The 16,991-nt window shown below is 29.5% G+C and overlaps 1 protein-coding gene across 1 annotated transcript in view; it reads right to left on the minus strand.

Moving 5' to 3' along the window:
• LOC129984086 (E3 ubiquitin-protein ligase MIB2-like) overlaps positions 1-16,991 on the minus strand; it is a 73,887-nt gene that overhangs the window by 5,009 nt on the left and 51,887 nt on the right. The window contains exons 13-17 of the mRNA XM_056093865.1: positions 15,185-15,339; positions 13,456-13,582; positions 12,237-12,467; positions 5,148-5,326; positions 1,023-1,237 (exon numbers count right to left, since the gene is read on the minus strand). Coding sequence (XP_055949840.1) covers positions 1,023-1,237; positions 5,148-5,326; positions 12,237-12,467; positions 13,456-13,582; positions 15,185-15,339 — 907 coding nt within the window. The remainder of the gene's footprint in view (positions 1-1,022; positions 1,238-5,147; positions 5,327-12,236; positions 12,468-13,455; positions 13,583-15,184; positions 15,340-16,991) is intronic.

Here is a 16,991-nt window from a genome sequence, read left to right on the forward strand (position 1 = left end):
TTTTGGAGCCCATTCTCGGAAGATAAAATTTGTAATTCAATATCATTATTACACAAAAGGTGTGCTGCTTATCTTTCTCAATCTCATCTTATCAATAGTAACAAATGGGTTAAGGAAAATAATTCAATGTCTTACATAAGCTTCCTCACCTTTGTTTGTAAACATTAGTATATATATTTCATTTATATAGGAAAAAATACAATAAATTTGTACAATAAAATCCTTTTCTGAAAATTTATATTCTTTTAAATTATTACCAACTCCATTCAATGCTTTTATAATCAGAAATGGCACTTTCTGATCACAGGAGATACAAATTGTCTTTTGATAGATAATATCTAATTTAAAATGGATAGGATATGGAGAAAAAGATTTTATATGATTCATAGTCTTTTGTAAAATACAAACTTTTTTTTTTTTTTAAATGCAAGAAGACAAATTCAAAATCAGAATTATTAATGAGAATTTCGAGTATGGTAATATTAAAAATCTTTTATCTTGCAGCAATGTTTAGAAATAAATTTTAAAGCTGTCAATTAAAACTACAAATTATTTTTTGATATTTCAAATCAACAATAATAAAGTATGAATTAACAACAATTACAACAAAACAAGAAATATTTTGAAAAGAACTGGTAAATAAAACTGTTAATAGATTAGATTAAAATAAATAAACTATATATTAACAATTAAAAAAAAATGTCTCACATGCCTAATATACTTGATATCAAAATTATTACTTTCCAATTAATAACACAACTGACAGCCTATTTTTAGTCTGAAGGAAAAGAGATTTATAAATAATTCACAAAATAGCTCAAAATAAAAAATTAACTTATATTTAAATTAATTTCAAATGATGTTAAAAATTAAAACCATCAGTTTTAAATATATAATATTAAAAAATATATATAAATAAAATGAATTAAATTCCAGCCTTAACAGAGTATCATTAATAATTGCCTCTAGAAAGCAAAAACATTTTAAATGGAAAAAATTAAATAATAATAATAAAAACAGACCAGCAGAAGTCTTCTTCAAAATAACTGTATGACATTTGATACACTTTTTCATTCGAGCACAGCATTCTTCACAACAAATTTTATGTTCACAAGGCTCAAATGTTACAATTTCACGTGATTCACAACATATTATGCATTCTTCAAGAGCAGCTTCAGGTTCAGGTTGAGGTGCTTCACTAGATTCTCCTGACGCAGGCAAAGACTGAGCTTGAGGACTGGCAAAAATTAAAAGTACAATGAAAAAGAGAAAGTAAAATGTACAAATACAAAGAAAAGCAATAACAGATCTTGTTAACAAATAATTTAATTATTATATAGCCATTAGTTTTCATTTATTAATGCTATTGAAAAAATTATATTTCATAATTTGTTCAAATCAGTCACATACAATTAACTATAAAATTTACTATTAGTTTATATAATCTCATGTTTCAGGAATAAAATGTTGATTCAAGTGAATTTAAAACTGATACATCTTCTTGAATTACAAATGCATAACTTATGAGAAAAAAAAATCAGGTTGGATTTTTTACAATATATACAATAATTATATGTATAATAAATACACATTACATTTTTGTGTTTTATGTGCAATTATTATAAATCATTTAAATAAAACGACTGTCAAAATGTATAAATAACATAGTCTATTAGTTGAAACTGAACTTTATAGGAAATTCTATGATTAGAAATCATCAAAATTAGAAATAGTAAAAAAATATTCATAAGTTATTAATATTAGTACAAGAATCTAGTTTTTACTTTGGGAGACATATTTTTTGTTGTACTGAAATCATTCTACATTATGTATTAAACAAATGTTTATAAGGAATGATAACTTTTAGTTATATATTGACTTCAGCACTTAGTATTATCAGAATTTAAATTTTGCAAAAGCCATTATCTATGAAATAACATAAATGTAAAATAAAACCATAAAAGAAATTTCTTCTAATGCTAAACCATAAAAAATTTTAAAACTATAAAGGGTTAAAAAAAATACACTTCAAATCAGAAAATACAAAAACATACAGTGCATTATCATAATTAGTATATTTAAATAATGATTCAGAAGAAAAATAAACATTATTCATTTGCTTAAATTTTGTACAAACAAAACCAATTAATGGGGAGGGAAGTGCAGCTACTGTGAGTCAAAAGACTACAGCACCAGGAGGCAGAAGACTGTCTTAGCTCCTTTGCCTGCAGATTTTAGCTGGGCACAGTGGAATGGCCTTCATGCCTTGTTGTGACCCTACCAGGAGCAAGCTCCCAATGTGCTTCACCCATTCCGCCCAGGGACACCCTCCCGCCACGATGAGGCAATCTGTAGGACTTGGAAGGGTTGCCGCAGCACTGACTTGGGTGACCCTACTCTAACAAAACAATTTTCCATGAGAGAATTACTTATCGCATTGACTTTTCTTGATCTCAACAAGTCTTCTGGACCAGATGGACTCCCTGGCCGTTTGCTTGAATACCTTGGAAGTATAGGAAAACAAAGACTTATTGACCTTTTCAACATATCGTGGAAGAAAGGACGCTTACCACAGGAATGGAAAAGGGCCATCATTATGCCAGTTAAAAAACCTAACAAGAATTCTTCCTTCCCTGAGAATTTTAGACCAATAGCACTTACATGTACAACTAGCAAGGTAATGGAAAAAATTATCCTAATTCGACTACAATTCTTCCTAAACCAAAACAATTTTATGCCTTGTGAGCAATATGGCTTTCGAAGGGGTCACAGTACCATTGATCAAGTTCTTTACTTTGCACAGACAATCAGAGATGCTCATAACCGCAAGTCAATGCATCATACCGTGGATACTTTTTTAGATATTACAAAAGCCTTTGACAGACTTTGGAAACACAAATTAATCATTAAGCTGTATAATAGCTTTAACATCCACGGCAATACTTTGGCATGGATCTCAGATTATTTACAACAGAGATTTATCAGGGTTAGATTCAATAAGACACTTTCAAACAATTTCCATCTTAGCCAAGGTGTGCCTCAGGGTACAGTGCTTAGTCCAACACTATTCTCTATATTTTTAGCAGGTGCAGAAAAAGTTATCTCTTTTGGAATACGCATTGGTATGTTTGCAGATGACACTGCTCTTTGGAGCTCTGGATTCAATATAAACCTTCTAGAGTCCAAACTCAACGAGTCTTTGAAGGCCTTGTCTGAGTTTGCTGCTGAACTTAACTCAAATTTAATCCTGCCAAGTTGATTACCACCTTTTTTACAACCAATAAACACTTATGCAACTACACACCAAAATTGATGCTTGAAAATCAAGAACTTGTCTATTTTAAACACCTAAAATATTTAGGAGTTGTTTTGGATTCTGAACTTACAAGTAATAAGCACATTGATTACATTATCTCAAAAGCAATAAAACAATTAAACATCCTTAAATATATTGCAGGTAGAGACTGGGGAGCTGATGCGACTACCCTTAGAACTACTTATCTAGCTATCATCAGACCTTTACTTGAATATGGATTCCCAATTTATTGCTGTGTTTCCGATTCCAACTTAAAGAAACTTGAACAGGTACAGCTGAGTGCAGCTCATATAGTAACTGGCCTGAAACGAAGTTGCTCCTCAGATATTGTCCTTTATGAAGCCGACTTGAAATTTCTCCATGTTAGAAGACATGCTAACCTTATCAAATATTACAACAAACTTTACAGTTATGGCATCCAAAACAACACCTCAAAATACCTAAATAATTGGACTAATCTCCAAAGACTCAAGAAAAATAGTCCCTTTAGTCAAGTCTTGTCTCAGAATGTAATTCCTAAAAATGTAGAGCCACATTCTCTTTATTCCTGTATGAATCCAACTGAAGAACTTACCAGGGTTCAATTTCATTTCAACCTCCCTTTCCTATTAATAAAAAGGAAAATACGTCAGAAAACCATAGACAATTGGCCTTGGAAGTCATTAATAAAATCATTAAATGCGACATTAAATTGTATACTGATGGCAGCAAAATCGACAATTTTGCAGGTAGTGGCATCCATATTGTAACTCCTTAGTCTAGTTTTTCTCTATGCCAACGAAATTCAGACTTCTGTTCCGTTTTTAGAAGCGAACTTCTAGCAATTGATGAGGGACTTAAGACCATTTTACACGAAAATAATTATAAGAACCTTTGGATTCTTACTGATAGCCGTAGCTCAATAGAACTCCTTAACAATTGGACCTATGTTGGAGATAAAAGCAAGTTTGTCTATTCTTCAGAAGTTGAAGCTGATTTCACTCCAACATGATATTTATTTCCAGTGGATCCCATCTCATGTGAATCTACTTGGTAACGAAATAGCAGACAGGCTTGCAAAGAAGCCTAGCAAAGCAGCCTAGTGACTTCATCGTCTGCTGAACTCACATACTTAGAACTTTTCTCTCAGGCAAAATTCCTAAATAAGAAGAATTGGATGGTACCTCCTACTCATGATTGGTATAGGGCTAATCCTTAATTCTTCCTTGTGATAGAAAAACCAACACTTGCCCGCCGCGCCTTGCCAGTGGCCACCTTAAATGTCTTCTCTTTTCTCAGGGTGAAAAATCTTACCCTCTTTGTCCGAAATGCTGCCAACATCGGGCCTCTGCTGAACATATTCTAGACTGTTTTGGACTTCTTTGGGGAGAAATTTATTCTTCTCCCTTCCCCGTTTTTGACTTTCTTCTTGTCAATGGATTTTTGGATTTGGTCCGCCGAACAACAACAAACAAAACAAATTATTTTAATTCTTAGGGAATTAATTAGAGAAAAAAATGTATTTCTAACAAATCTTACAAATTGTTATCAAACATTTTGGAAGAGTTTTTAATAAATAAATAAAAATAATAATAAAAAAATTGAAAGAGAATAGCATCAGATAAAAAAACATTCATACATTAAGAAATGATAAACTGTAATCGGAAGAATATTTTTGATTTACCTGTATATATGAAAACTAAAAGTAATGTTACTTATTGATAATTTAATACAATACCATATTATTATTATATTTTGTCAGAAGTTCAAATTACTATTTGCTTTACAAGCGTCTATGAATAATACAAATATATAAATAAAACCATAGTAAAAAAAATGAGTAAAAAATTACTTTTTTGCTTCTGCATATTTCTCAAGCACTTCAAGCACATCTGGATTCTGCACTAGCTCAAACGGTGTTTTGCCTTTTCGATTTCTGTGATTTATATCTGCACCTTCCTGAACCAGATAACAAGCTATTGCAAGGCCAGGACTGTTTTCTATGCTCAGACTTCCAAGACGACTGAGAATCTAAAGAGAGATAAGAAGTGAAAAACAATAAGCTATTCAAATAATTTAATCTTTTGAGAAGCACTATTTTTTTTAAAAGCATCTTTAAAAATAAAATAAACATGGTTGCAGTTACTTTTCTCTGGTAATAAAATATTTTACATCTAGTTAGTTTTTACTGCCTTCAGTTTTTATCATATGAGGAAATAAGATTATGCTTTCTTTACCATCCCTTAAGAGACTCAGTATTCCTGGAGACCATTCCACCCCCTACTTTTGTCATTGTTTATCATTTCTTGTCTACATTGGGAATATAAAATTAGTTACTTAATTCATTTTTTTCAAATGCATGTGGATTTGTGATAGTTCTAAGAAGAATTTTCCCCAAATCAACACTCAAGTCTCACACTCATTAATAGTATTTCGATGAATATTGTAGTCTTTGAAAGTATAAAACTAATTACTTAGGCTGGATTTTGTTATCACTAAAATCCCACCTTTTTCCTAGGTATTTTTCTTAAGGGATAAATAAAAATTTCTTGTCAATGCATGCATATCAATTATTCAGCTATGACAAAGAAACTATATACAAAAGCCTATTAGTGGACACTAAGTTCAGGAAAAATATCAAGGAAAATAGCCGTTGAATTGTAAATAACCCTATTGAAAAAAGAGGACTCTCCTGAATATATTCAATATCCAATTACAGTATTATACACAATAGAGCATGCTTTGGAAAATAAGTTACAAAAATAAGTTTTCAAAAAGAAACGAAAAACTGAATAAGACACTCAATTATTCAGGGGTGTTTGTGGGACCCCAAAAAATCCCCTGAAACTTTTACGGACTTACTACCGACATTTTGGAGTTTCGAGAAGGGGGGGGGGGAGAAATGAAAAATTACGATTATGAAGTATTGAATGACCTAATTATAAAAGTTCAATTAATTACTTTTTTTGCAAAATTAATAACCATTAATTTTGCAAAATTAAGACCTTTGAACCCAGGTCACGTGATCGCACATCTGGTCGAACGGAGTCTCTCCCTTTTTTATCTACCGCGCCTACTTGCCGAAAAGAATCCAGAAGAGAATGTCCGAGAACCGGGGGAATGAGTCATAACTCGCAATAAGGAAAGAACAAAAAAGAAGTTTTTTCCCCCTTTTCACGCATTATCACTGCCTTTGGAGAAAGAAAGGAAAAGTTTTCACCACACACACTGACCTTGCGTTTTCTGCTTTCAAAGCAAACAAAATTACCCAGATCAAAATAAATAATTCATTATTATTCCTACTTCCTTTTGAACGACGATCCCCGGAATTTCCGGGTATCGAAGTTCAAAATCCCCGGAATTCCGGGGTTTCCCCGGAGCACAAACACCCCTGATTATTCTAAGAAATCATAATATATTTTGCTGAGAACAAAAGGAATGAAGGTTAATTTAGTTTTACATGAGCAATGAAGTTACAAAAAAACAGAAATATAACTTATTTAAATAGTTATACTCAAAACAAATTCAAATATTGCATTTTTAAAAAAAATGCATCTCTATTTTAAAATAATTTTTTTGTCTAATAAAATATTTTATTATGTCATAATATAAATATTATTTTGATAATACATGTATTTATATACCATTGTTTCATGTTTTATGTTGTAAGTACTGTATATATTTTTAAAAACTAGTTAATGGCAATTTATATGGAATCCACTAAAAAATTTTATATAAATAAATCTGAATTAAAAACAGCATTGAATTAAAATTAAAAATCAATTTGCAAATTTGAGTCTGCTTCAAACCGACCTATAAACCTATGTAAGGTAGTGAGACCCCTCCCCTCCAACCTTTTAAAATTTCAATAATTGGAAATTCCCCTGTTGATGACTGAAATTGTTTCAAAAACATTCGCTGCATCTCAAAAATTTTCTTTTATGACAAAAAACATTCAATCAGGAAATCAATTTCTGGTATTAAAAGTATATAAAATAAAAGTAATTTCTCCGAAACTTTCTAATAAAAATCTTATTTCTATTCCTCGAAATAAAATTGGATACCTTAAGTCAGGTCAAGAATACCTTGGATGATATTGGTTAACGACAGTTATGGAATTTAAATTTGACTCCAATCTGGCATTTTTACTGAATCTATTGTGAAAATACACATTTTGGACATCTTCTCACTGCTCAATTGGTATTTAAATTTGAAATGAAACTAAAATTGTAGTCACACAATAATATACCTAATTTAAGTTATTGTATTTACATGTACGCATAAGTACAGCTCAACAGATGGTTAACTGTTTAAAGGATCAAAATCTAGATTTTAGATGCTAAAACTGGCACCAAATTTTATCTACATATCTCTTCGCATTTTATAGATATTGAGTTCATTTGTACTCGAACAGCTACACAAAATGCCTGTGAAAGTATTTTTTTCAAAATTTAAATAAATCTACAAATTTGGATGTCATTTCATATATCAAGTTTCATCTGTCTAGTTCAAAGCCTTTTTGAGTTATCACATTCATAGACAGTCAAATATAATGCCAAAAATGTGTTTTTGAACTCAAGGAGGTCTGAAATATGGAGATTCATAAAAATGACATGTTCAAATTTTTCAATGATTAAAATGCCTCCTCTATGTTTCGTATAAGAGAGAGTAAAAAATATTTCATCATCTAAAAAAAGCCCAAGTTAAATTAATTTTTAAGATATTCTAAAACTTAAAATGATAGTGTAATTTTTTAAATATAAAAAAATTTCAAATATCCATTAAAATAATTTTATAACAAAGTAACAAGAACAAAATTATATTAAAAAGAGTCTTTAAAAAAGATAGCATAGATAAAGATAAGCATAGCATCCCATCATCTCTCAATAAACATAATATGCTGTAGAAAAGCTATGAAAAAAAATAAAGTTCATTTGGGAAAAGAAAGCTTAAAAGTAATCAATTACCCTTTTCGAGACCTAAAATTTACAACAGTAGAAATCTTCATTAAATTAGAAAAAAGTTTAATTTGCTATTCAAGAAACTATCATTTATTGAAACTCAAAAGTTTAATTTCCTAACTTTGCAAAACTATATTTGATACAACATTTAATTGCACATTTAGCACTGTTACAATAATTAGTAACACTGGTTCAGTACTCCAGATATAGGCAAATTATGTTGCATCCTGAATATTCTACATTGTAGGATCAAATGCATTAATAATGTTCACAACTCAACTTGGTTGATACAAATTTAAAAGGATTCTATTTAGAATTAGTCCTGCACCTAGTTTTTCTGAAAAGTTTTAAAGAATGCTTCTCAGGTCAGAATATAATAATTGTGATTTTAGATGAATTTATGGTGTGTATGGAGAGAGAGGACATCTGAATGCAGGAACATGATAAAAGATGATCAAGTGTTACAAAATTTACAAGATTCTGATCTAAATGTTGGAAAATGCCACTTGAAAAAATCAATTTTCTAGGACATGCAATTTCTTGATGGAATTGGATAAAATACTGAAAAAATAAATATATATATATCTGTTGGCATCTGTAGATTATTCACTTATAGATTCCTGGAAAAACTCATCCAATAAAGGTCATATAATAACCAATTAATTTTATCGAGCTTGAGCCTTTTCTTGGCATATTGAAGTTCTTCAGAAAGTTTGTATCTAATCTGAATGACAAGGCAAAAGTACTAAACGGAATTCTGAAAGCAGAGAAAGGATAGGATTTGCCTCTTGATCAAGAAAAGGCACTTGAAAGAATTACAGAACTAGCAACAGAATGTAAAATTCTGATGCTAGCTCTGTATAATTGCAAATAACCGATTTATTTAAGTTTTATTTAAGTGTTCAACTTATGGCATAAGGCTTTGCTATACAATGACAATAGAAAAGTGGATTTAAATAAGTGATAATTACTTTAAAAATTAAATTAAAAAAATTATAATGAAGGAAAAGAGCATTTCAAAAATTAATCATTTAGCTAACAAATGAAGAATATTCGATTCCGACTCTAAAGTTAGAGTAGTTACAGATAGCACAAGGTACAGATATGTTTTAAATGCAATAGCATAGAGGTTTTGTTATATCAAATGCAGTAATTTAAATGTCTAATGGTCTATGTTTCAAGAATACTTCTTACAAATGAAAGAGGTTATACCAAAATAAAGAAAGGAGCTCTAGCTGCAATCTCGGAATGAAAAAATTCCACAATTAAATTGTAGATGTTATAGTAAACATTGAAATTGATCATTAAGAATAAGTTCCTAATTTCAAGTGCAAAACATTAGATGGCCTATCAAAAGATGAAATTGAAAGTATTGCAATATTTATATCAAGTAAAATATATACCAGAGAAAAATGTAATGATTGCTGATGCCTTTTCAAAAAATTCAATAGAAAAGACGAATTTACTTCTTATATTCAAATGATTAAAATAACTGATAAAATATGGTCAGGAATATAACAAGTTCAATAAGGAAATGAAAAATGCGCCCAGCAGATTTATTATGGTTAAAAAGTTATCTCCCCCTCCTCCCAAATGCTTTAATTTTTCATTTAACAAAGTATTAGGACTATAGACATTTTATTAACATTCAAGATGAATTACTCAGAAAAAATAGAAGCTTTGTAATAATCCTCCAGTCCATGAGATCAGAATTTTAGAAAGCAATTTATGAAGGACTTCTAAGTACATCAAATACTGTACTAGGATTAGATTGAGAGTAATCTAATCTCTCTATCCAAATTAAAATTATGATATCACCTTGTGATTTCTGTAGTAAACACCATCTCTCATAGCAAACCAATGATTACGTCGAGAGAAAAGGCGTAGATTTATTGAAATTAAAAAATAAATACTATACCATTGTCACAAACCATTATTTAAGATTCTTCAAAGTACGCTCAATTAAAAAAATAAAATAAACAAAACACAAATTTGTCATCAATTACACTAAGGTTGCTGTATTTTCTAGGCATGGCATATCAGAAATAATTTGGGGCAACTACAGATTGTAATTTCAATAATCGTTAAGATTAGAGATTACAGACTATTTCCAAATAAGTATTGAATCACTATTGCAATATCACATTTCAAATACTCTCAAAGAAATAAATTTATAGCACTGGTTAAAAATTTCAAGGATTATCTTACAAAATTGGTTTAAAAAAAGAGAGAGAGAGAGAGGCTTAAAGAAAGGCTATCTGTTGAACTCTTAATGGGCCCTATATTAAAAGTCCATTTAGAAATAGTAAAGAAAAGTCTAATTCTCAAACTTCCAGAGGCAGAAAATATAAGAAAAGAGCTCAAACATGGAGCCAATCAAAAGAAATACTATAACAAGAACCATAAATTCAAAGAGTGATGAACAATTTGTCTTGATTTCAAACTAAAATTCCTAAAAGAGAATAAAGGCAGAAAAAATTCCACTTGGTATAAAATCTTGAAGGTGCTATCTGATGCAACTATTTCTATTTTTATTTATTTGTTTTGCCGGTGTCCTGGCATAGCGGTAGCGCATCTTCCCTGTAATCTGGGTGTCCCAGGTTCAAATCCCAGTTCGGGCATGGTTGTTCTTCATCTGGGTTCTATCTGTAAGGTGTGTGAATGTGCCCCCCCTCCCCCCGTAAAAAGGGGTTGTGCAAGCGAATGTGTGCGAGTTTCAACTTCTTATGAGCTAGAAGTCAGACTTCTGCCCTCGAGTGCTCAGGGGTCTTTACACTCAAAAGCTACTTCATCCCCTTTCCGTGGCAACACGGACACGACATCCTCATCATTTATTTGTATTGAAAAATTGCATTATGATTAAGAAGATATAATGAAAAAAGTACTAGATTTCCCAAGAGACTCCACACCTATTTTGCTTCCATATGAGATGCCAAGATCTTTAAATCCATTCAAGATTTTTCTCCAACTATGTAGTACTATTTCCAATAGCAGATGCATCATCTCCTAAGGTGCTAGGAGATTCCATTCAGTCAGCAAGAGAGAGAAGATATTTGTATGCTGACTTCACATGTAAGAGGTGGAGTAACATTACAATTGGGCAACTCCAAAACAAAATGTTCATTATAATGAATTTCAATTGCTTTGTAAGCATTTTTTTTTTGGGGGGGGGTATTTGTATTTTACTGTTTTTGTTTTTCTGCTGGAAATGTTTATTTTTTGCTATTTATTTAAAATTAGATTTTACATCTATTACAATAGTTACTAATACTTTAAATTATGTCGATACAGTTTTATAAAATAATGATGGGAATGATTTGAAAAAAAAAAAAAAAAAAAAAAAGACTTGGAAATGCCTATTGCAATGAAAGTAAAGATACTGTGAAAATCTGACAAGAGAATTAGCTCCAGAGGCAATTTAAATCTATTTATTATTATATACTAGATGCAATTTTCAAGTATAAGCATACAAATTTAACCATTAACTTATCTTTAATGCTTGAAAAAGACATGCCATCCTTTCAGCATTGTTTCTGAAAAATATCATGCAACCAGATATTTATCTTATAATCATTATAACGGTGGGTACCGAAGTTTGAAGGACATGGTTCTGAATAGTAACTGCATAAGATAGTTATTAATTGGATTCTAGAGAGTTGACTGTTGTTGAATTAAATCAATCAGGGGAGAATTTTTTTTAAAAAAAAACTATAGATAAGATTTGACATTTGAAATGGATTTAAATTAAAAAAGGTCTATACTGAATTTCTGACGCCAATGAAGTTATAAACTAGTCAAAAATCATTGGCCAACAAACAGTCAGTGAGAAATTTCTGGATCACAAGAAAAATAACTCTTAAAAAAAAATAGTTTTTGCTGAATTGAATTGAATCGAATTGTTATGAATACAGATAGTTATACAAATTTAGCACAGTTCTGAAATAAAAAAAACAAACAGATAAGATAATTCTGAAACTTACACCAGATATTGTTGGAGCATCTGCTAAGTTACCATCATTCTTTGAACAAGTTGTTTGTGCTGCTTGCCTCATAATTGCAATATGTAATCCTGTATCACCATCTTCATCTTCAACATTGATATCAGCACCTAGGGAAACTAGCAGTTCAACTAATCCACAGTGACACTGACTAATGGCTAAGAGCAAAGGAGTTTGATTCCTATTGTTCCTTACATCAATTTCACAATGCCCCTGTAAAAATAAATTCTGTTAGACAAGAAAGTCTCATCCAGTATACATTAACACAAAAAACTATTATAGTTTATATAAAAAGCTAATAATAATAATAATAAAATTAGTACTGAATTATATAGTTTCAGAATTTACAAAAATAATGCAAATTAATCAATAAGAATGTGAATATAATTTTTTAAAAAAAAACTCTGTTTATAATACATGAGATGTAAAATACAAGATTACTTTCTGAGATTAAACTATATAGATAAAACATAATAAAATTATGTAAGTTGCATAAAAGTTTTGAATTCTTACAGAATGCCATTAATTTAACTGCAATTTTTAAAGAATGTCAATTATTACAAAAAAAAAAAAAAAAAAAAGGATTAGGATAATTACCTTAATTTTTCAAGAACTATATATATATTTATAAAATTCAATAAAAAAAATTACAAAATGTATTTAAAAAGTTTTAATTCTTAATTATATTAAGAAATAGACATATATCCTACTACTAACTAACAAGCATCAAATACTTAAGTAACCTTGTATTAACTCTTTTCATTCAAAAACCTTTTATAAGTTTGAACAAAGCAATGAAGATGCCATGTAACTGAAATTTCCAAATCTTCCATATTTGTTATTGCGCCCAGAAAAATGATAATATATGAAATGCAAATATATGCATAGAAAATTAATTAAATAATTAATTGCATTGGAGAAGTTTTGCTGCATAGCAAAACTACCTCAAATTTCTATCTTAAAAGTTCAGGCAATAGTTTAAAAAAGATATGCCTTATAAACATGAAAATTTAAAATTTTTGTTTAGCTCAAAGTTTTTATTATTTTAAAATTCTAGTAAAATCTTCAGTTACTGAAAAGAAAAAGCCAAAATGACAGAAGGAAATTTCAGATTCACATGTTTAAGCACAAATATCGTAGATTAATTAATCAACTGTTGAAAATTTTAGCCCACACTAAAAAAAAATTGGATCGTATTTACCTGCATCAGCAAAGTTTCTGAAACTTCAAAATGCCCATTCAATGCAGAAAGATGAAGCGGAGCAAAACCATCATCTTTTTTACCATCAACAAGTTGTCTAGACTTAATTATGAGGCGTTCAGTAGCACTGAAGGAAAAACAAATTAGTGCATGGTTAGATTCAAAATTTATTTACCATAAAAAATATTTTTTTAAAAATTATCAGTTTTCAGATTTTTACTAAATGAAATTTAAATTTTATGCCAAAGATACAAATATAATACACAATATTTTAACTTTTATGACAGAATTACACTTTGCCTAGAAAGATATGAAACAAGGTTTTTAGCAATTTGCATTATCTGTTTCTTATCAGTGGTATTTAATCCTGTTCCAAGTGCAAATTGCATACCATCTTGCAGTCACTTGAATATTTCATAATTCATACCAAAAATTAATTTTATATGACTGAAAATATCAAAATCTATTACTTATATTCATTAAAAAATCATATTTCAGATAAAACATTGTTACTAAATTCATAATTTTGAAACTTGTATAATAATTTTGTAAATTTTTTTTTTATTTGTTTAAAGTAATTACACTGAATATCTACAGTACTCATACTAATATTTAGCTCCATGAAGTTGCTTTTAATTGGAATCACAAAATAAAATTTATTGCCACATGAAAATAATAATCAAACCTTGAATTTATATTTAGAAAAAGCATTCCTATGGCAGAGTTCTGAATTCTTTAATAAATCTCAAATTTTGATTTCCAATAAACAAGTTGTTGTATCTAAATAATAGAGTATATCTGTTTTCTTTCAATTTATGCACCCATAAAAAATACATGTTTGCACTAATGGCATATATATAACAAAATATATGGTATACAAAAACTCATTTCTTTAAAAAGGAAAAGATCTATTGTTCCAACGGATTCAAAAACCTGTGCGCTTTAGCATGTACGTTAAAATGGGTTTAACTCGACAAAATAGGAGTGAGAAGAAAGGTTAAAGGAATAGATGTTTACATTGAACAATAAAGAAAATTTCGGAAATGCACACATCATTCCACGCTTCACCCCTTAGTGCAATAGAAACATCAAAAAGTGATTATCTCAGCATACTGAAACAAACAGTATCACATAATGAGATCAAAATGTTTAAAAATATATGGACAAATACTAAAAAAAGTATTATTTCACAAAAATCATAACTTACAAATTATGCATGGGATATCAGCTGGAATTATATACAGTAAATATCAATAACTAAGAAAATATTTAATTATAACAGTGAAAACATCACAAATTTCTAAAGCTAAACCTACTTTTATCATCTTTCACAAGCCAAATAATAAAATATGGCTTAAAAAAAACATCAATTGCAATATTTCTATTTTAGGGAAAATTAAGAAACAAGAACAAATAAACATATATGTAAAAATTCCCTTGATTAAATATTATTATTATTATTTATATATATATATATATATATATATATATATATATAAATATTGCAATCCAAACAAAATTTTATTTAAAAATTGATTTATTAGCCCCATACAGCAAAGACGAAAGAAACAGTAAATTAATAAAGGGGGGGGGATCTTTTTTTGGAACATTGCTGTCACTTAAAATTATCATACTGAATTAATATGTTTTAAATTCAAGCTTAGATGTTAGCACCAGCGGAAAACAAAAATCTTTTATCACATCACAAAAGTTAAAAATGGCAACTTACTAATTATTTCCTTTCAGAGCAGCGTGGTGAAGAACATTAAAACCTCGTTTATTTCTCAGCGTAAAATCAATTTCAGGGATATTTATTAGTGCATTTAGGATATCCAAATTTTCTTTACTAATTGCGTCGTGCAGTGCAGTATCACCATAGGAATCCTAAAAAGCAAAAAGATTTTTATTTACAGGATAACATCATATTTCCATCAAATGCATAATATAACATAAACACACTCAAAAAAAAAAAAAAAATAATGAATAAGTAAAGCTTTAACCTGCAATTGTTAAAAGTGAAGAAATTAAATATAAAATGCAATTGAGAGTTTTAGCATCTGCTTAAAATCATAATCAAATTTTGGGTTCTAGATAATCATTTTATGCCTTAAAAAATTAAAAACATGGTGTTTCCTTTTACAAATTACATGGGGTGAATTGATAATCTAATAATATTAGCATTTTTCTTCAGAAAAATTTTAAACCAAGGAATTTTTTTCACACACTTTATGTCATTAAATTATCCACTATCAAGTGCTTTCCAGTGTTGTAGTAAGATTCTATTAAAAAAAGCTGTGTATTCATCTACCATTTCTTCAGCTGGCTCTTCACTTTGGCCCAAATAGAGATATCCCTTCAATAAATATTTTGACTATTCAGCAGCAGAGTTTAATGCTTAATTTATCAGGTTCTGGGTATACACTGAGTAAATTGGCATTGAGTCTTCATAGGGACATTTGATAATCCATTACATTTCCACACAATTTATAACACATCAAGCAACTTCCTATTAATATAATCCAAACAACTAAAACAAAGAAAAATTTGTTTGTACTCTATAGATCTAGCTGATTTCATAAAAAAGAGCAAATACTTCATAATTTCCACAAATATATCCCAGCCATTATGTCAGTGAAGAATGCCAGGCTCTAGAATTATGAACATAAATTTGAAGCACATAGATCTTTTGCCACTAAAGTCTCATAAGCATAGAACAGTGAATAAATATCAATTTGGATTTTGGGATTTCTAATGAGCTTCTTCTTCAGTGCACTATTGAATGTGAAGCAATATTATCTCATTGATCAAAAATTTCCAAACATTGCTTGTGCTACCATCATTTAGTTTTTTTCTTTTCATTCGAAGTTGTTTATCTACATCTTGTAAAATGTTTTGTTGGCATGTCTTCCTCTAACATTTAATGAAATATTTCCTATTATCCAATATTTAATGAAATATTTCCTATCATCATTCGCTGCTTCTCGTTCCAACATCTCTTTCACTTTCCTCATTTTAAATATGTCTTCTTCATTCTTGAATTGCATTCAGTTGCCCTTGACTACTTTCTCTAGTTTGAATACCAACACTTATTTCACTCTGGGAAACTGAAATGTTCTAGCAGCTGGTAATAAAATTATCTCTGGATTGAAATTTATTTCCATTTCTTTTGCAGTGAATAGACTCCATATCAGATGATGCAGATTCACTCATTGCAGTAATAGGAGTGATCCAATTTTTATAGGATAAAATGGATATACATGCAGCATAAAATTCATCAGGTTTTATTTCTGAACTGGAATTTTCTCACAAAGACTTTCCCCAATTTTCAGCTTCTATTTTTAACTCTTTATAAACTCTTCTATATACAAGTCTTAAAATATGCAGCTTAGGGCACTGAAATTATTAAATACAAAAGGAAATAAAGTATATCTGTATCCATTGAAAAGCAAAATTAATAACACAAAGGAAATGTATAATCAGATGGAGCATGAAATTCCAAACAGGTTTCTCCTTCCATATCCTCACCGCCCAAAACA

This window comes from Argiope bruennichi, chromosome 9 (genome assembly GCF_947563725.1).
Source record: "Argiope bruennichi chromosome 9, qqArgBrue1.1, whole genome shotgun sequence".
In the NCBI taxonomy this organism is placed as follows: Eukaryota; Metazoa; Arthropoda; class Arachnida; order Araneae; family Araneidae; genus Argiope; species Argiope bruennichi.